The following is an 18,012-nucleotide window of genomic DNA, read 5'->3' on the forward strand; positions in this document are numbered from 1 at the left end:
ACTTGGTATGACAAAATACTGAAAGGTATCTAATTTATGGTCTAGCCACCCCTCCAAACATTTAAATTGGTGTCGTCCAGCCAAAGTGGGGTCAATCGGGGTCATACCTGAACAGTCATTTCTTCCACGTAAGCAGGCCGTGGATGTCATCGTTTTCTTCATTTCTATCAACAGTTTCCGTCCGAGTTCGGGTGCCAGGAGAGTGGGGACCGATATAGGTATGTTCCAGTCTCAAAAACAAGCCCTCAAAATTAAAAAAAAAAAGTGAGAAGGAAAGGGGATTTATGATAGTTGTCTGTTTACGATGGGGAGGGAGGGGTGTGTGGTTTATGCCAAGCCAAGGGAATCGTTCAAGTTTGTCCCTCAATAGATAGAAATGTTAAAAGTTCTAGGATGACTGTCAAGCCGGTATTTGTGACAGTTGTAAGGGTTTCTAAAGAAAGACTCGATGACGGTAATAAAGACAACTCGAACAAGACTGTTTCGATTTGTTTTAACGTTATAAATTTGTCATTCAAAGAAACAGTTGAGTCTCAGTGTGTTAGTATTGGGGTAGTTAATATGCCCAAGCCCACCCCAATATCTGCTAGGAGACTTTATTTCTAGAATCGCCCACATTGAAAACAACAAACAAAAACAACAATAAAAAAGTAGTCCTTTCACCTTCACTTTTTTCCTTTGTTGAGTATTTCAGTTATGATGTCATAAACCCCTGTTCTGACTACAATCAGATCTAGAACAGACAGTTCAAGAACAGCGGTCAGCCTTTTTACCGGAAAACAGAGGAAAACACAGTTAAACACCGGAAAACACATGAAGGAGTGTATAATCTACTGAAATACAGTATGTCTTGATGAGTAAACATGACAGGTCGCTATGTTTTGCCACAGAATAATCTACATATGGCCCTGGAATGAAGAAATCGTCAGAAAATGCTTGAGACTACTGGCCGGACCGCTGCCGCCACCCGGCGGACTGGACGTGCTGATTGTGCAAAATTATGTAACGTTGACGGCTAGAAAAAGCAAGCTTTATTAAGGAATACAGAAAACAGATTCTTATCACAATCCGAGTAGATTCATATATATTATATTTATGCCAATATATAACAGATTTTTGCACTGAAGTTCGGTAGGTATCAGCTGTCTTGTTGTGAAAGTATCAGACCCCGCTAAACAAACATGTATTCTGCAATGAAAACAAACATGGCCGCCGGGTGGCGGCGGCGGTCCGGCCCGTCGTCTCATGCATTTTCTGACGATTTCTTTATTCCAGGGCCATATGTAGATTATTCTGTGGCAAAACATAGCGACCTGTCATGTTTACTCATCAAAACATACTGTATTTCAGTAGATTATACACTCCTTCATGTGTTTTCCGGTGTTTAACTGTGTTTTCCTCTGTTTTCCGGTAAAAAGGCTGACCCCAAGAACAGCCCCATTCTCTTCATGACTCCGCTCTTAAACATTAACAGTAATACTGTAAATGCAGAAATGTTTGCGGTGGATTAATGTTCGCGGTTTTCACGGTGACCACTTCACCGCGTACTTAAAACCACTGCGAACACTTTTTTATTATGGTATTAGACTGCAGTTTATGGCGTTACCGCGAACTTAAATCCACCGCAAAAAGTCTCATTTCCCGCTACTGCGAAATTAAATCCCCGCGAACTTAAATGCATTTACAGTAGTCAAAGTCACGCACAATGATTTTGTTGGTAACATTCTTGTAAAAAACTGAACATGTTTTCCTGTTCCAAATTGTGTTTTAGAGTTAGTACCTATGTATATGATGAAAGACTCTGAGTAATGTTAAGTGTATTTGTGTGTGACTATATGATCTGTAACCAGAAGTACTCAATTCACCCGTTACAATTGGCTGCCCGCTTGGTATAATGAAGGGAATAAACCTTTCATCATTCTGTTTGCAGGGTCGTGACCTTGCCTATGGACGAGGTGACAGGAGACATCGAGATCCCCGCCGACCAACAGAAACAGGGCCTGGCTGGCAAGATGATGACTCTCAGCAGTCCAGGTAACCTGATAGTCACTAACCATGTAACCTGATACTCATTAATCATGTAACCTGATAGTCAGTAGCCATGAAACAGGGCCTGGCTGGCAAGATGATGACTCTCAGCAGTCCAGGTTAGTAGGGCAGACATACTGGGCTTGAAATGATAATAATCCTTAGAAAAGCATGTTACAGTAGAGTAGAGTAGAGATCCTCAGGCACACTGTGACAGGTAGGAACCCCAGCTCCAGTTCCAGTTGAAATACACTGAAAGAAGACTTAAAAAGTACTAACCCAGCCATATCCCGTTTCCCCCAGCTGCCCGTGAGTGGCTGGAGAAGAGGCGAGGAAACATCCGACCGTGGGCGGAGTTCATCGCCACCGCTAAATTCCGCTCCCCGGCAAACCCGGCCGCGTGGGGCAAGCGGGTGATGAAAAACGTGGAATTCTACCAGAGCAACTACCTGTTCGTCTTCCTGGGCCTGGTGGGTTAGTTTATTGTTTTTTTTTATTCTACCCTTTATCCCTATCACAATTAGGGCTCATATTTATTGGTTTATTATCCCATGCAAACCTTGGACTTATAAATGACTTACCATGGACCATAGTCCTCTTTTCACCAGCAGTAAATCCAATGGTCTGAAATTGAAAATGGACTTACTGAAAGAGGACTGAAGATTGACTTGCTGCCTACATTAGTGTTAATCCCTTACTCTGGATAATAGTCCATCAAAACTAAAACCAACAGTTCTCAAACATGGCAAAACGGGGTGGACTTACTCCGTGATTAACTCTCCCTCTGACACTTAAGGCCCAATCTATACACAGTTTTTACCGATATCTGTGGATGTGTCGGGAGGGAACTGGAACGTTGGCCGCGGGACACCCGTGGCGCTTGCAGTCATAAACAGCTATATAGCCTAAATGAGCCCGCGTTGTATGCTAATGAGCCTTCCCGAAGTCGGGACACATCTACACGCGCGCGGAAGCTGTCGGGGACCCCTGCTAAGCTATCGGGGACCCATGCTAAGCTATCGTACGAATGGTCCGGACCTTTCGGGAGAAATTTTCCCGGTATCTTTATGGCGATATTGCAGTTCCATCTAGACGCTGAAAAAAAGCTGTCGGCGAGAGGTTGTTGGCTCCCGATATCGGGAAAAACCGTGTATAGATTGTGCCTAAGTCCACCTTCAGTCTTACTCTACATTTATCCTCTTTTAGGTCCAAGGTAACAAATACGTGGGAATTGCTACCCTTTGTCCCTGTCAGGGCTAATCTTCCAGGGTTTGATATAACAAAGAAATAAATATACACATATACACAGAAGAATTACAAAATCAAAAGAAACACACATCATCTTTATCAGTTAAAAAATCAAAACTATAATGTTGCTTGTAAACAAACTGCAGATTTCTTTTTGGAAGTTTACATGGCTGAACAGAGATTTGATGTCAGGGTGTTAAACAGAGTGATAGCTTTTTGATGTTTCGTTGAACAGGTTCATCAGTCACATATGAGTAAGTTGATAAAGTAACTCTTCAATAATTGACACTTTAATTAAAACAATTAAAACATGTACCTCCAAATTTTAGATATCTTCACAGCACACCGTGATCACAGAATGACCTAGTCTCACGAGATCACAAGACTAGGTCTGGGACTGTGTGGATCTATGTGTTTTACATGTTTTACTATCCCGCAAGTCTTCTTTCCTGCCACGTACAGTTAGGGACTGGAACTTGTTACCTAAAGCGGCTGTTGAACCACCACCATTGACACTTTTGTGTCATTTGCCACCGAACTCATCTGAAACTTAGACCTGGGTTGGTGACCTCGCCCATTCCAAGTGACAGAATTATGAGCTTGTTGATAGCGGTCACTTCCATTTAGGAAGAGGTACGTGTTTTCAAGAGACACTGATTGAAGAAATATTTTATTGATTTACTTTTGATGTTTATTGTGTAGGTGGTGTACTGCATCCTGACCAACCCCCTCCTGCTCATCGCCCTCGCCGCCTGCCTCGGAGCCTGCTACATCATCAAGATACGCAGTGATGAGAAGAAACTTGTGCTCATGGGAAAGTGGGTCGTGTTTTTTTATTGTTTTGTTTATTGTTTTTTCCTGACTGTAGGCCCATGACACAATCATGTAGCATGAAACCAAATGTACATGTTATAGTGATTTGGAATGATTTAAACTGGAAAATATTATACAAATTTTAAATGTACACGTACTAGCACTAGTAGTAGATATTAAATAAAGAGAGTGCAAGTGTGTGGTTAGATGTTTGTTTGAAATGCTTCCTTCCCAAGGAGCTGAGCATGGCACAGCAGTAAAGGGTCTCACAGTGCAGTTTTGTGGTTTCACACTGCAGTTCCCTTCCCTCACAGGGAGCTCAGCGTGGCACAGCTGCAGTAAAGGGTCTCACAGTGCTGTTTTAGGGTCTCACCATGCAGTTTCCTCCCTTCCCAGGGAGCTGAGCATGGTGCAGCAGTACAGGGTCTCACAGAGCCTCACAGAGCAGTTTAGGGTCTCACACTGCAGTTTCCTTTCCTCCTCCCAGGAAGCAGTTTATTTGTTTATCTGTAGCAGAGGATCTCATAGTGCAGTGTAAGGGTCTCACACTGCATTTTCCTTCCTTCCCAGGGAGCTGAGCGTGGCACAGCATTACAGCGTCTCACAGTGCGTGCAGTTTTAGGGTCTGACCATGCAGTTTCCTTCCCTCCCAGGGAGCTGAGCGTGGCGCAGCAGTACAGGGTCTCACAGAGTAGTTTTGGGTCTCACATTGCAGTTTTCTTCCCTCCCAGGGAGCTGAGCGTGGCGCAGCAGTACAGGGTCTCACAGTGCAGTTTCCTTCCCTCCCAGGGAGCTGAGCGTGGCGCAGCAGTAAAGGTTCTCACAGTGCAGTTTCCTTCCCTCCCAGGGAGCTGAGCGTGGCGCAGCAGTACAGGGTCTCACAGTGCAGTTTCCTTCCCTCCCAGGGAGCTGAGCGTGGCGCAGCAGTACAGGGTCTCACAGAGTAGTTTTGGGTCTCACATTGCAGTTTTCTTCCCTCCCAGGGAGCTGAGCGTGGCGCAGCAGTACAGGGTCTCACAGTGCAGTTTCCTTCCCTCCCAGGGAGCTGAGCATGGCGCAGCAGTAAAGGTTCTCACAGTGCAGTTTCCTTCCCTCCCAGGGAGCTGAGCGTGGCGCAGCAGTAAAGGTTCTCACAGTGCAGTTGAAGGGTCTCACAGTGCAGTTTCCTTCCCTCCCAGGGAGCTGAGCGTGGCACAGCAGTACGGTGTGGTGGCGGTCGCGTCGTTCCCGCTGTTCTGGCTGGCGTCGGCGGGCACGGCGGTCTTCTGGGTCATCGGCGCGTCGTTCTTCCTCATCATGCTGCACGCCTCGCTCCACACGGAGGGCGGAGAGGACGAGACAGAACCCATGCTCGAGGAGATCGTGTAGCCATGGCAACAACATGGTGATGGTACGGACATGATCACAGCAGTGGTTTAAACAATAGTACTACCTTCCATATCTGTCCTTCTTTATCCATCTACATGTATCTAAACCTATACTGTAAGAGATCGTGTAGCCATGGCAACGCCATGGTGATGGTACGGACATGACCACAGCAGTGTAACTTTTACATAATAGCACCTTCCATATCTGTCCTTCTTTATCCATCTACATGACATTGTACATGTATCTAAACCCATGCTCGAGGAGATCGTGTAGTCATGGCAACACCATGGTGATGGTACGGACATGATCACAACAGTGTAACTTTTACACAAAATTATAGCACCTTCTATATCTGTCCTTCTTTATTTATCTACATGTATCCAAACCCATACTGGAGGAATTGTGTAGCCATGGCAACCCCATGGTGATGGTACGGACATGATCACAACAGTGTAAGTTTTTCAGACTATATTATTCCATAGCTGTTCTTCTTTATTTCCCTGTATCTAGACCCAAGATTGTGTAGTCATAGTAATGAGACAGATTTGGTGACAACAGTCTAAGTTTTACAGAATAGCACCTTTACTTTTTCATAGCTGTCCTTTATTCTTGTATCTAGGCCCACACTGGAGATTATGTAGCCATGGCAACAGTTGCTATAGTGACAGACAGCCAGGGACCATTATTACATATACAATTCTAAACACAAAAGAGAATGGATTGTATCTTAATTCATTATTTCTGTGTTATATATCTCATCTCTGTAGGAGACTGATATCTATCTATGACTTTATCAGTCGTAATTGTATATGGTAGTTGGTCAGTCAAAAAAATTGCCTGGCTACCAAGTATTGCTGTTACAATTGACAGCTACATTTGTACATGACATTGTGTACCTTATGGGAAAATGTTTTGCTTGGACATTCTGGAACCATCCCTGTATTTATGTACTTAGAACTGTGTGTGCGGGGTGGGGTCAAGGCATAGTCAGCAAAATCATTACTACCATTTGTCATGTAGAAAGTACTACAGTGCATGTATGTGAGAATATTTTCTGTAGTTCTGCACTCTCTTGCCATTGGTGCCTGTCAACTATCATCTGTGCAATAGACCAAAACATCTTGGGAAATTAAATAATATATGTTTAGTTTTCTACCATCTATAAGCTTTAGTGTAAAGAAGACTTGTGTTTGTTGCAGTTTTGTGTTGGAGTATGGGCCGGGGTGATAACTTAAAGTCATTTCAGTTGTGGAAAATATAATAACTTCATGTGCACCAAATTGTTGTCATCAAATGGCACGTAAACTATTGATAATCAAAATAGTTTGTAATAATCACAATGCTAGAAAATAAATCATGACTTTGTGCACTTTGCTTGGTTTATGTTGTTCTTGGGCCTTTACTCTGTCTTTGATTCAACATTCAAAATTTTGATTCAAATCAACAGTTGATAAAATATCAGATGGTTATTTTTGAATAAAATACAAATACAGTGGAAGCCAGTTAATTGCACGTCGGATAAACGCACACTTCGGTCAATTGCACGGAATCCCAAAATCCCGTGGCGGTGCGGTCCAACTGGGTAACTTCGCATTATCGCACACGCCGGAAAATTGCACGGGATTCGCTGGCAAATTGGGTGTGCAATTAAGCGGCTTCCATTGTACTCTGTAAAAGGTCTGACTTGACTCAGAACAAGTTAAACCTAATAATATATAGAAAGAGGCAAAAGACAAGACAATTGAGACACAGTACAGATAAAGTTGGGTACTACATGTAGTATCTCTTTGGAAAAAACAAACATAACATTGTAAAATAAAACCACACAGCTCCTGGCTTAAGTTAGAAACTCATTCCAAAATATAAAGCTTACGTTCAAAATACATCTAGGCTCTCCATTAAAAACAAAATACACACATCAGCAACCACATAAAAATGTCTAAATCTTACTGAAGTGCCTTAACTTATATATCCGACTCTTGGCCTTATCATAAATGAGGTAACAACTTCAATCTCATTCTAAGTTATAGTCTTTGGTTCACAGCATTCCCTGTAAAGGTGCCAAAAAGCATTCCCTGTATGTGAACGCATCAGCTCCAATGAAATTTAGCCTTTAAAAAAGTATTGCTGTCTTTCCAAACACAGATCATAGAGTATCCAGTTACAACTGGTAATAGCAGCATTCACATACAGAAGTCGAAACACAACTGTTACAATAACTATTAAAATAATACAGCTCCACTCTACAAGGCTTCAGACTTAACTTACAGCAGAGCAAACAAAAGGCGCTTACAAATAAATTCAATGCTATCCTTATACTAGCTAGATGCTACAATTAATAAAGAATTACAATAAAAGAGTGGTGTTTGGAAACATAGGCTGCCAATCTAGAAACAATCAATGAATGCAACGTAGTAATCTTACACAGTCACGTATGCATGAATTAACTCAAGAATGCTAAACATACCTTGTGCTTTTCAATATAACTCAATGGGTTTTACACCCTGCAACAAGTCTAAATGTGGTATAATCGAAAATCCTAACTGAAAAAAAATATAGAATAAACCTGAAGAACAATCATTATGGAAAGTAACATCCTGTAACATGATTATGACATGAAGTATTTTTTGTGCGTCAAACTACAGAATGAAAATATCTAACCTTATTAAAGTGATTAAACTATCATCTATAACAATTTGCTCATTACCTGATTATCGTAATTAGAAAGCAAATTTCAGCATCCAATCATCTTTAGCAATCTAGCTAGTAATCAGTCTCTTAATACCATATGCTTTTACGACTTTGGATAAAATAAAAAACGGACCATGGCATGTCATATATACAGTGCTATAGCTTTGTAGAATATGGATATTGTCAGTCCAAGAAAATGCTGTGTCCTATCATATGTAATTGCCCAGGAAATCTTAATTTTGGACGCTAAATAAAAGAAAATACTGTATCAAGGATTACAAGACAATCTAGTATCTATCATAGATCAGCCTCTTTTTTATGATGCTGAAATCTGTATACAAAATAGATTTGTAACTTTTTCTATACAAAACTTCCTAACAGTTTTTGATCAAACTTTTGCTGTGTAGACCATACATTATTCAACCTAGCAAGTAACTAGATAAAATATATATAACAGGAAAGCTCACCCAGGCTCCTAATTGCTTTACATCAAAATATTGTAAACTTTAACATATTTTTCCTGTGCAAAGAGAAATTTGGTCCTACGTTCTACCTTTGCTGCATAAAGGTACACACAACCTTAAGCTCACTTACTGACACTTTTTGTCCTGCTCCTGTCTTTGGTGTGTAATTCAATCTCATTTTATTTTTTGGATGCAGTATTTGCTGGTTTTAGTGGCATTGGCACACAAAATATATATACCAGTCATATATAGAACAAAACAGTTGCATAGACATGTATTCCAGCTCCACTGCTATTGTAGCTTGCCTTCAACATTTTTCTTTTGAATCTAAGATCAATGTTGCCTTTGATATAGTGTATATAATAAAGAGCTCACAACTGCTGAATGTCAGACAGTAATGGTTCATTGTTGTTATTGACTCAGCAGTTTTGTACAGAGACAAGAACAACATCAATGAAGGACGTGTATCAGCACACACTCATCAATTATTTGTGCGTAGCAATTTTGCACGTCAAATAGCACTGAATAAAATGTTCTTTCAACTTCACTCATGCAAACAATCTAAAACTGTACAATAAATCTTTGAAACAGTGCTGAATGTCCCTCGGTTGTAAGAAACATTCTTTATCACGATGCCTTTACAATGTCATGTATGGTCGAATAATGTTTAAGGCTATTTGAAGTATCTTTGAAGGCACCATTCCATCACACATGGTGAAGATAAAGATGATAATGATGACATTTTATGAAGTTGTACTTTCTGGAATTTTCATACTGTGTCATTCTAACCTTTAAAATTTTGTAAGAGGTACAAAGGCACCATGGAAGACTCCTCCTCAGAAGTAGGCGTTGAGTCTTGCTGCTGCCTCCTGGATGACCGAAGCGTGGCTGGCAAACAGCTTCACATGTCGGGACACTTCCTGCCACCTGCTGCCGGCCTGCAGGTGAAATATACACACTGTCAGGTGAAACAAGTCAGGTAAGAAATACACTCAGGTGTTACTAGGCAGGTGAGGAATAACAGGTGTTATTATGCCGGTGAGGAATAACAGGTGTTACTAGGCAGGTGAAAAATACAGGTGTTATTAGGCAGCTGAGAAATGCAGGTGTTACTAGGCAGGTGAGGTATACAGGTGTTACTAAGCAGGTGAAAAATACAGGGAGGTGAGGAATACAGGTGTTACTAGGCAGGTGAGAAATACAGGTGTTACAAGACAGGTGAGAAATACAGGTGGCAAAAAGAGGTGAAAAATTGTAGTTGAGAAATACAGGTGAAACAAGGCAGGTGAGACATACAGGTGATACATGTACAAGGGGGTGAGAAACACAGGTGAAAGAATACAGGTGATATATACAGGTGAAACAAGGCAAGTGAGGAATATAGGTGGAGAATCAATCAATTGTTCGCTTGTATCATAAGTTTGCTTGCTTACAGGTAAAAAAAGGCAGGTGAGGAATACAGGTGTAAGAAGGAAGACAGAGGTGTAAGAAATACAGGTGAAACATGGCAGGGGAGATATACAGGCAAAACAGGACAGGTGAGAAATACAGGTGAAACAACTCAAAACACCTTTTGATGCCCCGCATTACTTTCATTGTAGAGTTGTATTAAGCACTGGGTATAAGGTGACTGAAATACCTTCCGTGCTGTGTACCAAATGTTTTTGTTCATGTGCAGTGACCTTGCAAAGTGACCTTTATGATGTCACGTAACGGTAAATACAGATAAGCTGCATGGACTATTCCATTGGAAAGAAGGACTTTCAAAGTAAAACGAGAGATTGAGGTATTTCCTCTCAAAATGATCTGCAAACATTGAAAACCAAGGGTGTATATAATGATGAAGGACTTAGTGGAAGTTGAACTTGATTTAAGGGGAAAGATGTATTTTTTCCTTGTCCCTCTGTAAAGTCGTGTGTGGCTCAGGCGGCTATGCACACATGACGTGTGTTTGACGTGTCCACAATTATGTTCAACAGTCAGGCCAGGTAAGCTGCCGCGTTGATAAACTTGACAAAATTACTGACAATGGGGTTGTATAAAATGGTTAAAGACTATAGTTCATGTCGACAAGAAAAGAAAGTTCTGTCACAATTACTCAAGCATTCTTGGTCTTTGAAATACAGATAAAAACCATACTACGAGTCTTTTGTATTACATCAGCATAGCCACAAGTGAAAGATACATTTGTTACCACGGCACAAAAACTGACGTATTGTGTATTTACTGTGCGCACAGTCTTCGTTACAACTTAGACTGGTTGTTAAGCCCCTTGACTGGCAGGGGCTACCCTGCATTGAGCGTGAGCTCAGGCAGGGCGCTAAAAAAGTCTGGTTGGGCCTGCATGGTTGCCCGTGAGGGCCCGTGAACATGGCTAGCTACCAGTCTAAGTTGTCTACAACTAAGGAAGTCTTACACCACACTCAAACCCACTTTGGCCCCTGTTACCTGGTGGGGACTAGAAGACTTAGAAACTCAATTTTTGAACTGTAAATTTTCAAATCTGATTTCAGTCTAAAGATATCTCAGTGTAATATAGTGTAATATATAGTAGATAGATTTGAAGTGTTCCTGGTTAACTATCATTTAATGCACTTTAAGGGCAACTTAAAAGTTAAAGTCTAAAGATGAGAGATGGAGCATGTAGGCTTGTAAGGAAAGCACAGATAAAACAGGTGCTACCATGGGAAGTTAAATTGTGCACCAGAAATGCCTGGCTCTTCAAATGAGTATGCTACATTGTAAGTCTACAAACTGTGTATCATGTACAATATTTGATGTGAACAGTATTTTCAGATTTCTCACAAACACCTGACTAAGCAGTACTTGGCACACGTAGTAGTTTCCCTTACTGGTTTCACAGTGTCAGAATTCAACGACTTCAATGCAGTGTTGCTGCCAAATGTTGTTGCGAGCTTACAGTGACTTATTTATTCAGTGGTAACCTGAGATGTTTCCATAGAGAACTGCTCTATTATCAAGCAAGGGTAAGAGTTCAAGCACTTGTCGTTTAGAAAATTAAAGTTTGAAACAAAATAAGGTACTCATGTTATGGCATGGATTACCATGAAGAGTGTTATTCAATTTTTTTTTTTGTTTCAAAGGAAGAAATTAGAGGCACAAACTCAAATACGATGTTTTTATAAATGTTGTGGAATTGAATTGTCCTGCGTAAACATTTGAAACCCAATCCACTGCATGTATTATGTTAATCAGGTCTTTGCGGAGGGTATTATGTTAATCAGGTCTTTGTGGCAGGTGGGAATTCAGGTTGTCATACATCAAATCTTATAAAATAGGAATGAAGGAATACAACTCAATCCTCAAGTTCATGCGGGTAAGAAAACAAACCTTTCCCCAAATTGTCCATGTGTTTCTAGTCCACAAAGAGAAAATAACAGTCATGTATGGGCTTTGTGATTGTACACAGACATAGCCACAAGCAATCTTGGACACCTCCTGATAGACACTAATGCTGTAACTGGTGTTTAAGGTATTGCACCGATGTTTGTGCATAATAACATAGCTCCCCATGGCTGAGCCCCTCTCCAGGGGGGGCTCCCCAGGGACTGGGCTGGCACCTGGTTGGGACTAGCAATAGTCCCATGCTAGCCTGTAAAATGGGCTAGATCCACCAGGCCATGGGTTGAGCTCAGAACATCATTTATAACCAAAGAAGTTTAACACAACACACACACACCACAGCTTATGCCTACCATGCATCTGAGAGATTCACTCATTCACCCACTCTCACTCACTCACTCATTCACCCACTCACTCATTCACTCAAAATAACACCCACTCAACCACTCACACATTCACTCACTCACAAAATAACTTACCCACTCACTCACTCACCCTCTCGCTCACTCACTCACTCACTCACTCACTCACTCACTCACTCACTTATTTACTCACTTATTTACTCATTCACTCACTCACAAAATAACTTACCCACTCACTCACTCACCCTCTCACTCACTCACTCACTCACTCACACTCACTCACACACTCACACACTCACTCACTCACTCACTCACTCACTCACTTATTTACTCACTTATTTACTCATTCACTCACTAAACGACTCACTCACGCGCTCACTCACTTACTCACTCACTCACTCACACCTTTCTAAAACTCAGACCTTGCCATGATTTTGCCCCTGAAATTCACCCTATTCTAATTACAGTATATTCTCTTATCCTGGTTTGAACTTTTTAAAAATAATCTATTTTGGGTAATGCTACAATTTTCAACTTAGTCTAATAATAGATCCTTTTTGGTCATACAGTCAAACCTGTCTATAGCGGCCACTCAAGGGACTGGTCAAAATTGGCCACTATAGAGAGGTGGCCACTATAGAGAATATGCTAATTAATTGACCACAAGCAATAAGTTACACATGGTTTTAGTACCCACTGATCTTTATTCACATAATACAGTACTGTACATGTACTGCAATGATTTTTACACTATATGTATTAAGAAAACAAAAGCTATAAAAAGTTTTAAATGTTCTACAGTTGATATTGTCTAAAGAGACCGGTATCGTCATATTTCTTTGATCTTTCGTCTTGTATCCTTTGATACTTCGCCGTCCGTGTGTTCCTGCTCGCGTTCACACGTCAGATTCTAATGTGGTACTCACAAGAAAAGTCACATCATTTTAGACTTATCTCTTAATAAATGTAAGAATAAAATCCATCATAGTATGAAGTTCATATCATTTTCTCTTTGTAACAATTTATTTAGAAATTTTTGTGATGTGAATTAACCTAAGCGATAGTGTATTAGAACGTAACTTTAACACAATTTACCTCCGTAATATTGGTGTCGTCTATTGACCTTATATGACCTCGTTTGTCAGCGGGTATGGGTAGCGCCAGTTTATGAAGTTTTGTTTTGAAAATAAGTCAAAGAGGTTTTAAATCCGGCGTAGGGTGACAATACGGCCGCTGCATATGGCCGAACGCGTGCCGAAACATAGATCAGCGGTCCGCGTGGCCGTAATCGGCAGTGTTTTTGTACCTGCGGGACTGGAAATCGTGTGGCCGTGACCGCGTTGGACAGGTGGCCGCTAAGCCTATCTCTTAATCGTTATCTTAATCTTAATCCAAGGGACAAAAACACTGCCGATGGGCAGGTGGCCGTTATGCAAAGGTGGCCGCTAATACAGGTTTGACTGTATTTGCTTTGCTTTCTACATCATCCTTTTTGTCAAAATCTAACTTACTACCTAACTGTAACAATTAATCCATCTCGCCATGTTGTATGCACCGCAGCTGCTGACTGTTTAAGGTGTCTGGGTAAAATACCTTTTGGGCAGTAAACCAAATGTCTTTGTTCATGTGCAGTGACCTTGCAAAGTAATCTTCGCGTGACGTAAATAGAGACATTTGCATGGGCTATTCCATTTGAGCAAAAATGGAACTCAGATTAAGAAGGGAGATTAAGGTTACCATATGCATATTTGTCTCAAAATGATCTGCAAACCTGAGGAATGTTATGAAGAGGGATCACATCTTAATAGAAATTGAACTAAGTTAAAGACTTGATGTGGAGGGAAAAAGACTTTCTTAGCCCCTTCAAAAGTATTGACATGGGAATGACTGAGGCGGACTACGCAAATATCTGACGTGTTTGACATATCCACAAATTATGCTAAGCAGGGCTTCAACCCGGGTATGAGGCAACGTTTTTGTACCTGAAATGCGTGTATAACATGAATAAATGAAACTGCTGAAGTTTAAAATTCAAGCCAACAAGAAAAGAAGCTTTAGCTGAATCTCTGTTAAAAATCTCTTGTCCTAAATGACAAAACAAAGACTTGTAACAACTGATTCTAGCGCAACAATATAGCCACAGCTGAACAGGTCAACTACCATCATGACCACCTGGCACTGTCATTTGAACAGTAGATGATGCTCAACTTCAGCCGAGGAGTCTCTTCCAGGGGGGGCTGCCCAAAAAGGGTGTCGTTAACCTGGTTGGGCTGGTCCAGTCTCACATGCTGGCCCTTAAAACAGGCTGGGCCCTTTACTCCGGCCATTGGCTGAAGTTGAGCGTTGCCTTAACAACTAAAGAAGCACACCACACACTTAAGACTCACACCTTCACCTGATATTCACATCAAATTTCAAAACAAGTCATTGCCAACTTAAAGAGGGCCACCATAAAGTTAAACCTAGTCTTACTCTTGATTGAGATGGGGGAATGAAGACAAAGTTCGGCCTCAATTATGTTTAGTAAAAAAAATGTAATCTTAGTATTAGGTCCTTTCCATGCAAACAATCATGTAAAGGTGGGGCAAAGTGACCTACTTAGAAGTCATACTAATTTTAGATGTCATTGAATTATGGCTGTTATGCATGGTAGTCTGCTGAATAGAGTTTTGAATTGTGTATGTGTCTGTGTGTGTGTGTGTGTGTGTGTGTGTGTGTGTGGCATTCATACCTTTTTGCCAAGAAACATAAATTCAATGTAAATACAATGATCATTAATTACCCTAGCCTTTTCTTAAGAGAAAGAGACTTTTTCCTTACCCTACATTGTACATACTGACTTATATTCGGATAAATTAAATGTAAAATGAATTGTAAGCTTACAGCAACCATCTCCTCCTCCAGGAAATTTTCTCCGCTCTCATAGTGAAAGTGCCATGCCTCCGTCTCGACCCAGGCGCTGTCCGTGTTCCGAGGGTCGTCCACGTAACCGCGGTAGATCATGGCAGCTGAGAAGGTCTCGATGGGGTCGTCTCGTTCGGAGGGGGTGCAGTCTCTCTCATCCACTGTGTACGCTTCAAACAACTGTAAAACGATACACAGAAGTTCAATAATGTTGCAGGGATTCGTAGTTATAGGCGAACAATTCTTTTGTCTCTAAGAAGCAATTCTGTACAAAAACAAACATTTGCGTTTGAATATAAGTTCATCTGTGACGGTAGTCAATGTTGTGTTACAATTTTGGTCTGGATGTGTGACTTAGGCTTTGGGTCATCTTCTGTGTAGGCTTCAAACAGCTGTGAAACAAAATATTCTATAACAATTTTTTTTTTTTCATTTCAAGTATTTTGCTATATACATCAGATTCTTAGACAGAAGAAGACATAGATAGAAGGTTTTGATGGGGTTGTCCCGCTCAGAGGGAGGGCAGTCTCTCTCATCTACTGTGTAGGCTTCAAACAGCTGTGGAACAAAACATTTCATATGACATAATTGATCAAGATTTCTTATTTCAAGTACTGATGATTAATTTTACTTATCAAGTACTTGAATGTCACCCTGGCTTGTAAGACTGATAACAAAATAAAAATGGATGCTAACCAGATAGTGAATGTCTTTTTATTGAGAAAAGAGAAAACAACTCAAGACTTAATCCTGTAAGTAGAAAGTCTTTGAATAACCAATCATGGTAGCTCCAAAGAAGATGCTTGTCAGTTAATCTGTCAATCAATGAATCAATCTAATCATTGATTCTATATCTAGACCAATTGCATAACTCCTCAAATGTCTTTAGATATCTGAGAACAAAATTAACAAATTGGTATGGTCTTTGAAATCACCAGTTGGACCATGACTATATAATATATAGTACAGTGACCTTGAGCCTCACCTGTTTGACCTTGCTCTCATCCATGTGCCTGTTTACCACTGCCAGCTGTTTCCCAAGAGCCTTTGTGCAGAAGGCTCGATGCAGCACGCTGTACTTACTCTCCAACCCTGCTGTCATAGCCTGGACACATCAATCAATCAATCAGTTAATCAATCAATCAACCAACTAACCAACCAATAAATCAATGATCTATAAATCAATCAATGAGTTGATGACCAATTTATCAATCAATCCGCTACCACAAGCTGTTTTCTGAGTGTTTTGGTGCAGCACACTGTGTGCTTCCTAATTCTGCATGCTGTTACAGCCTCGGTACATCAATCACTCAATCAATCAATCAAACACAGACTGTTTGCCAAGTACCTCTGTCATTGTCCAGTTTTGTTGTCAAGGTCTATACAAAAGTTTCAATGAAATTAACTTCAGAATCTTGGGAAATTGCGAGACATGTACACGATTGTAGTACACATAGCCCATTCTACATGAAAGACGTACTGTGTCATACACATTTACAATATTCTGCTATTCTATTAGACATTTATCCGGAATGTGGCCACTTTAATTTGGCTCACCCCAGGTATGGCCCACTCACCCCAGGTATGGCCCACTCACCCCAGGTATGGCCCACTCACCCCAGGTATGGCCCACTCACCCCAGGTATGGCCCACTCACCCCAGGTATGGCCCACTCCTCAAAGTCAGGCTCCTTGTAAGACAGGAACTCCAGAACTCTCTTCCCCTCCACCAGCAGATACTCCTCCTGCTCATCTCCTGTAGCTGGGTCCACCGAGCGCTTCCATCTGGCAGGGGAAATGTTACAGGAAAGTTCAAGTATGATTTGTTCAATGCACAATAAAATCAGAAGGGTACGTTTAATAGTCAAGAAGGTTGGATATCCAGGTAAACGGCACGGTGTATAAAAACAATTCAATCTCTACAACTGGATATGATTTGAAAAACATACAGTCACATCTAACTGGAAAAACAACAACAGTTGCCTTGGACATGTAAATTTGTCACTGATTCATAACAATCCTATGCAAGCAAACCCAAGCAAATTAATTCCAGCTGCAGTTTTAAAACGTGCCAAATATGTGTTACTTATCTATCATAGTCTAATGACTATAAAAAATCTTTATGGCAGTGACATAGCCTGTCACATGCATGTGAGCCTATAAATCATAAGTATTATCACCTTGTGCAGATGGCCAGCATGCTGTGGTTGGGGCCCCATCTAAAGAGCGCCCCCTTGCCTCTCAGCCCGGTCCTGCCCATCGGGTTCCTGAAAAGGCAACAGCGGCCAGATCAACTCACTAAATAGGGACATTTTCTGAAGAAAAAGCCATGTGAACATCTGAAGCATAAGGCCATACCAATTTGCTTTGTTGTTCTCGAATTTTCAAAACTAATGCTGACAATAAATATAGACGGTAACATGAAAGCAGGGTCTGTGGGAAAGTCTGAGCCTTCAATCATTATGGTAAACAAAGAGTGAATTAGTAGTCAGATGGAAGTTATGTGCCTACTCCTTTTGTTTGAGCAAGAAAAGAATCATTGGCCGAGAACCAAGATAATAGATTTTCCAAGAGAGGGACACATCAGCATTGGGTCATGCAGAAGTCCATGCATGGTGGAATGCAGTGACTGACTGTCATATACAGGTTTTCCTCTTGACCCTTTGCTTTTATGATGTCTGCTAAAGTTATTCCCATAAAATGAGAACCAAAGAAATAAATTGGTGTCACTATAAGGATGTCTTTTTTAAAATAAAAGAAGTTTGCTTAGAA

At 41.0% G+C, this 18,012-nt stretch overlaps 2 protein-coding genes across 5 annotated transcripts in view; one reads left to right on the forward strand and one right to left on the reverse strand.

The window, feature by feature from the left end:
- Window positions 1–57: 57 nt before the first annotated feature.
- LOC118421095 (prenylated Rab acceptor protein 1-like) lies at window positions 58–6,828 on the forward strand. 4 transcript variants are annotated; one of them, XM_035828254.1, is made up of 6 exons: window positions 58–218; window positions 1,931–2,034; window positions 2,332–2,498; window positions 3,979–4,094; window positions 5,268–5,468; window positions 5,742–6,828. In XM_035828254.1, exons 2-5 carry the CDS (start codon window positions 1,947–1,949, stop codon window positions 5,455–5,457), a joined length of 561 nt encoding a protein of 186 aa, XP_035684147.1. In that variant the 5' UTR covers window positions 58–218; window positions 1,931–1,946; the 3' UTR covers window positions 5,458–5,468; window positions 5,742–6,828. The 4 variants fall into 4 exon arrangements, with proteins under 4 accessions (XP_035684147.1, XP_035684146.1, XP_035684149.1 ...); XM_035828253.1 differs by having other exon boundaries at window positions 5,268–6,828; XM_035828256.1 differs by lacking the exons at window positions 5,268–5,468; window positions 5,742–6,828 and adding an exon at window positions 4,486–4,650.
- Window positions 6,829–8,046: 1,218 nt separating this feature from the next.
- The window catches only part of LOC118421987 (transient receptor potential cation channel subfamily M member-like 2), a 47,748-nt gene continuing 37,782 nt past the window's right edge, over window positions 8,047–18,012 (reverse strand). The window contains exons 27-31 of the mRNA XM_035829491.1: window positions 17,421–17,507; window positions 16,899–17,025; window positions 16,227–16,346; window positions 15,221–15,421; window positions 8,047–9,550 (exon numbers count right to left, since the gene is read on the reverse strand). Coding sequence (XP_035685384.1) covers window positions 9,449–9,550; window positions 15,221–15,421; window positions 16,227–16,346; window positions 16,899–17,025; window positions 17,421–17,507 — 637 coding nt within the window. The 3' untranslated portion in view covers window positions 8,047–9,448. The remainder of the gene's footprint in view (window positions 9,551–15,220; window positions 15,422–16,226; window positions 16,347–16,898; window positions 17,026–17,420; window positions 17,508–18,012) is intronic.

The sequence above is a fragment of the Branchiostoma floridae genome, chromosome 8 (genome assembly GCF_000003815.2).
Source record: "Branchiostoma floridae strain S238N-H82 chromosome 8, Bfl_VNyyK, whole genome shotgun sequence".
NCBI classification, from domain to species: Eukaryota; Metazoa; Chordata; class Leptocardii; order Amphioxiformes; family Branchiostomatidae; genus Branchiostoma; species Branchiostoma floridae.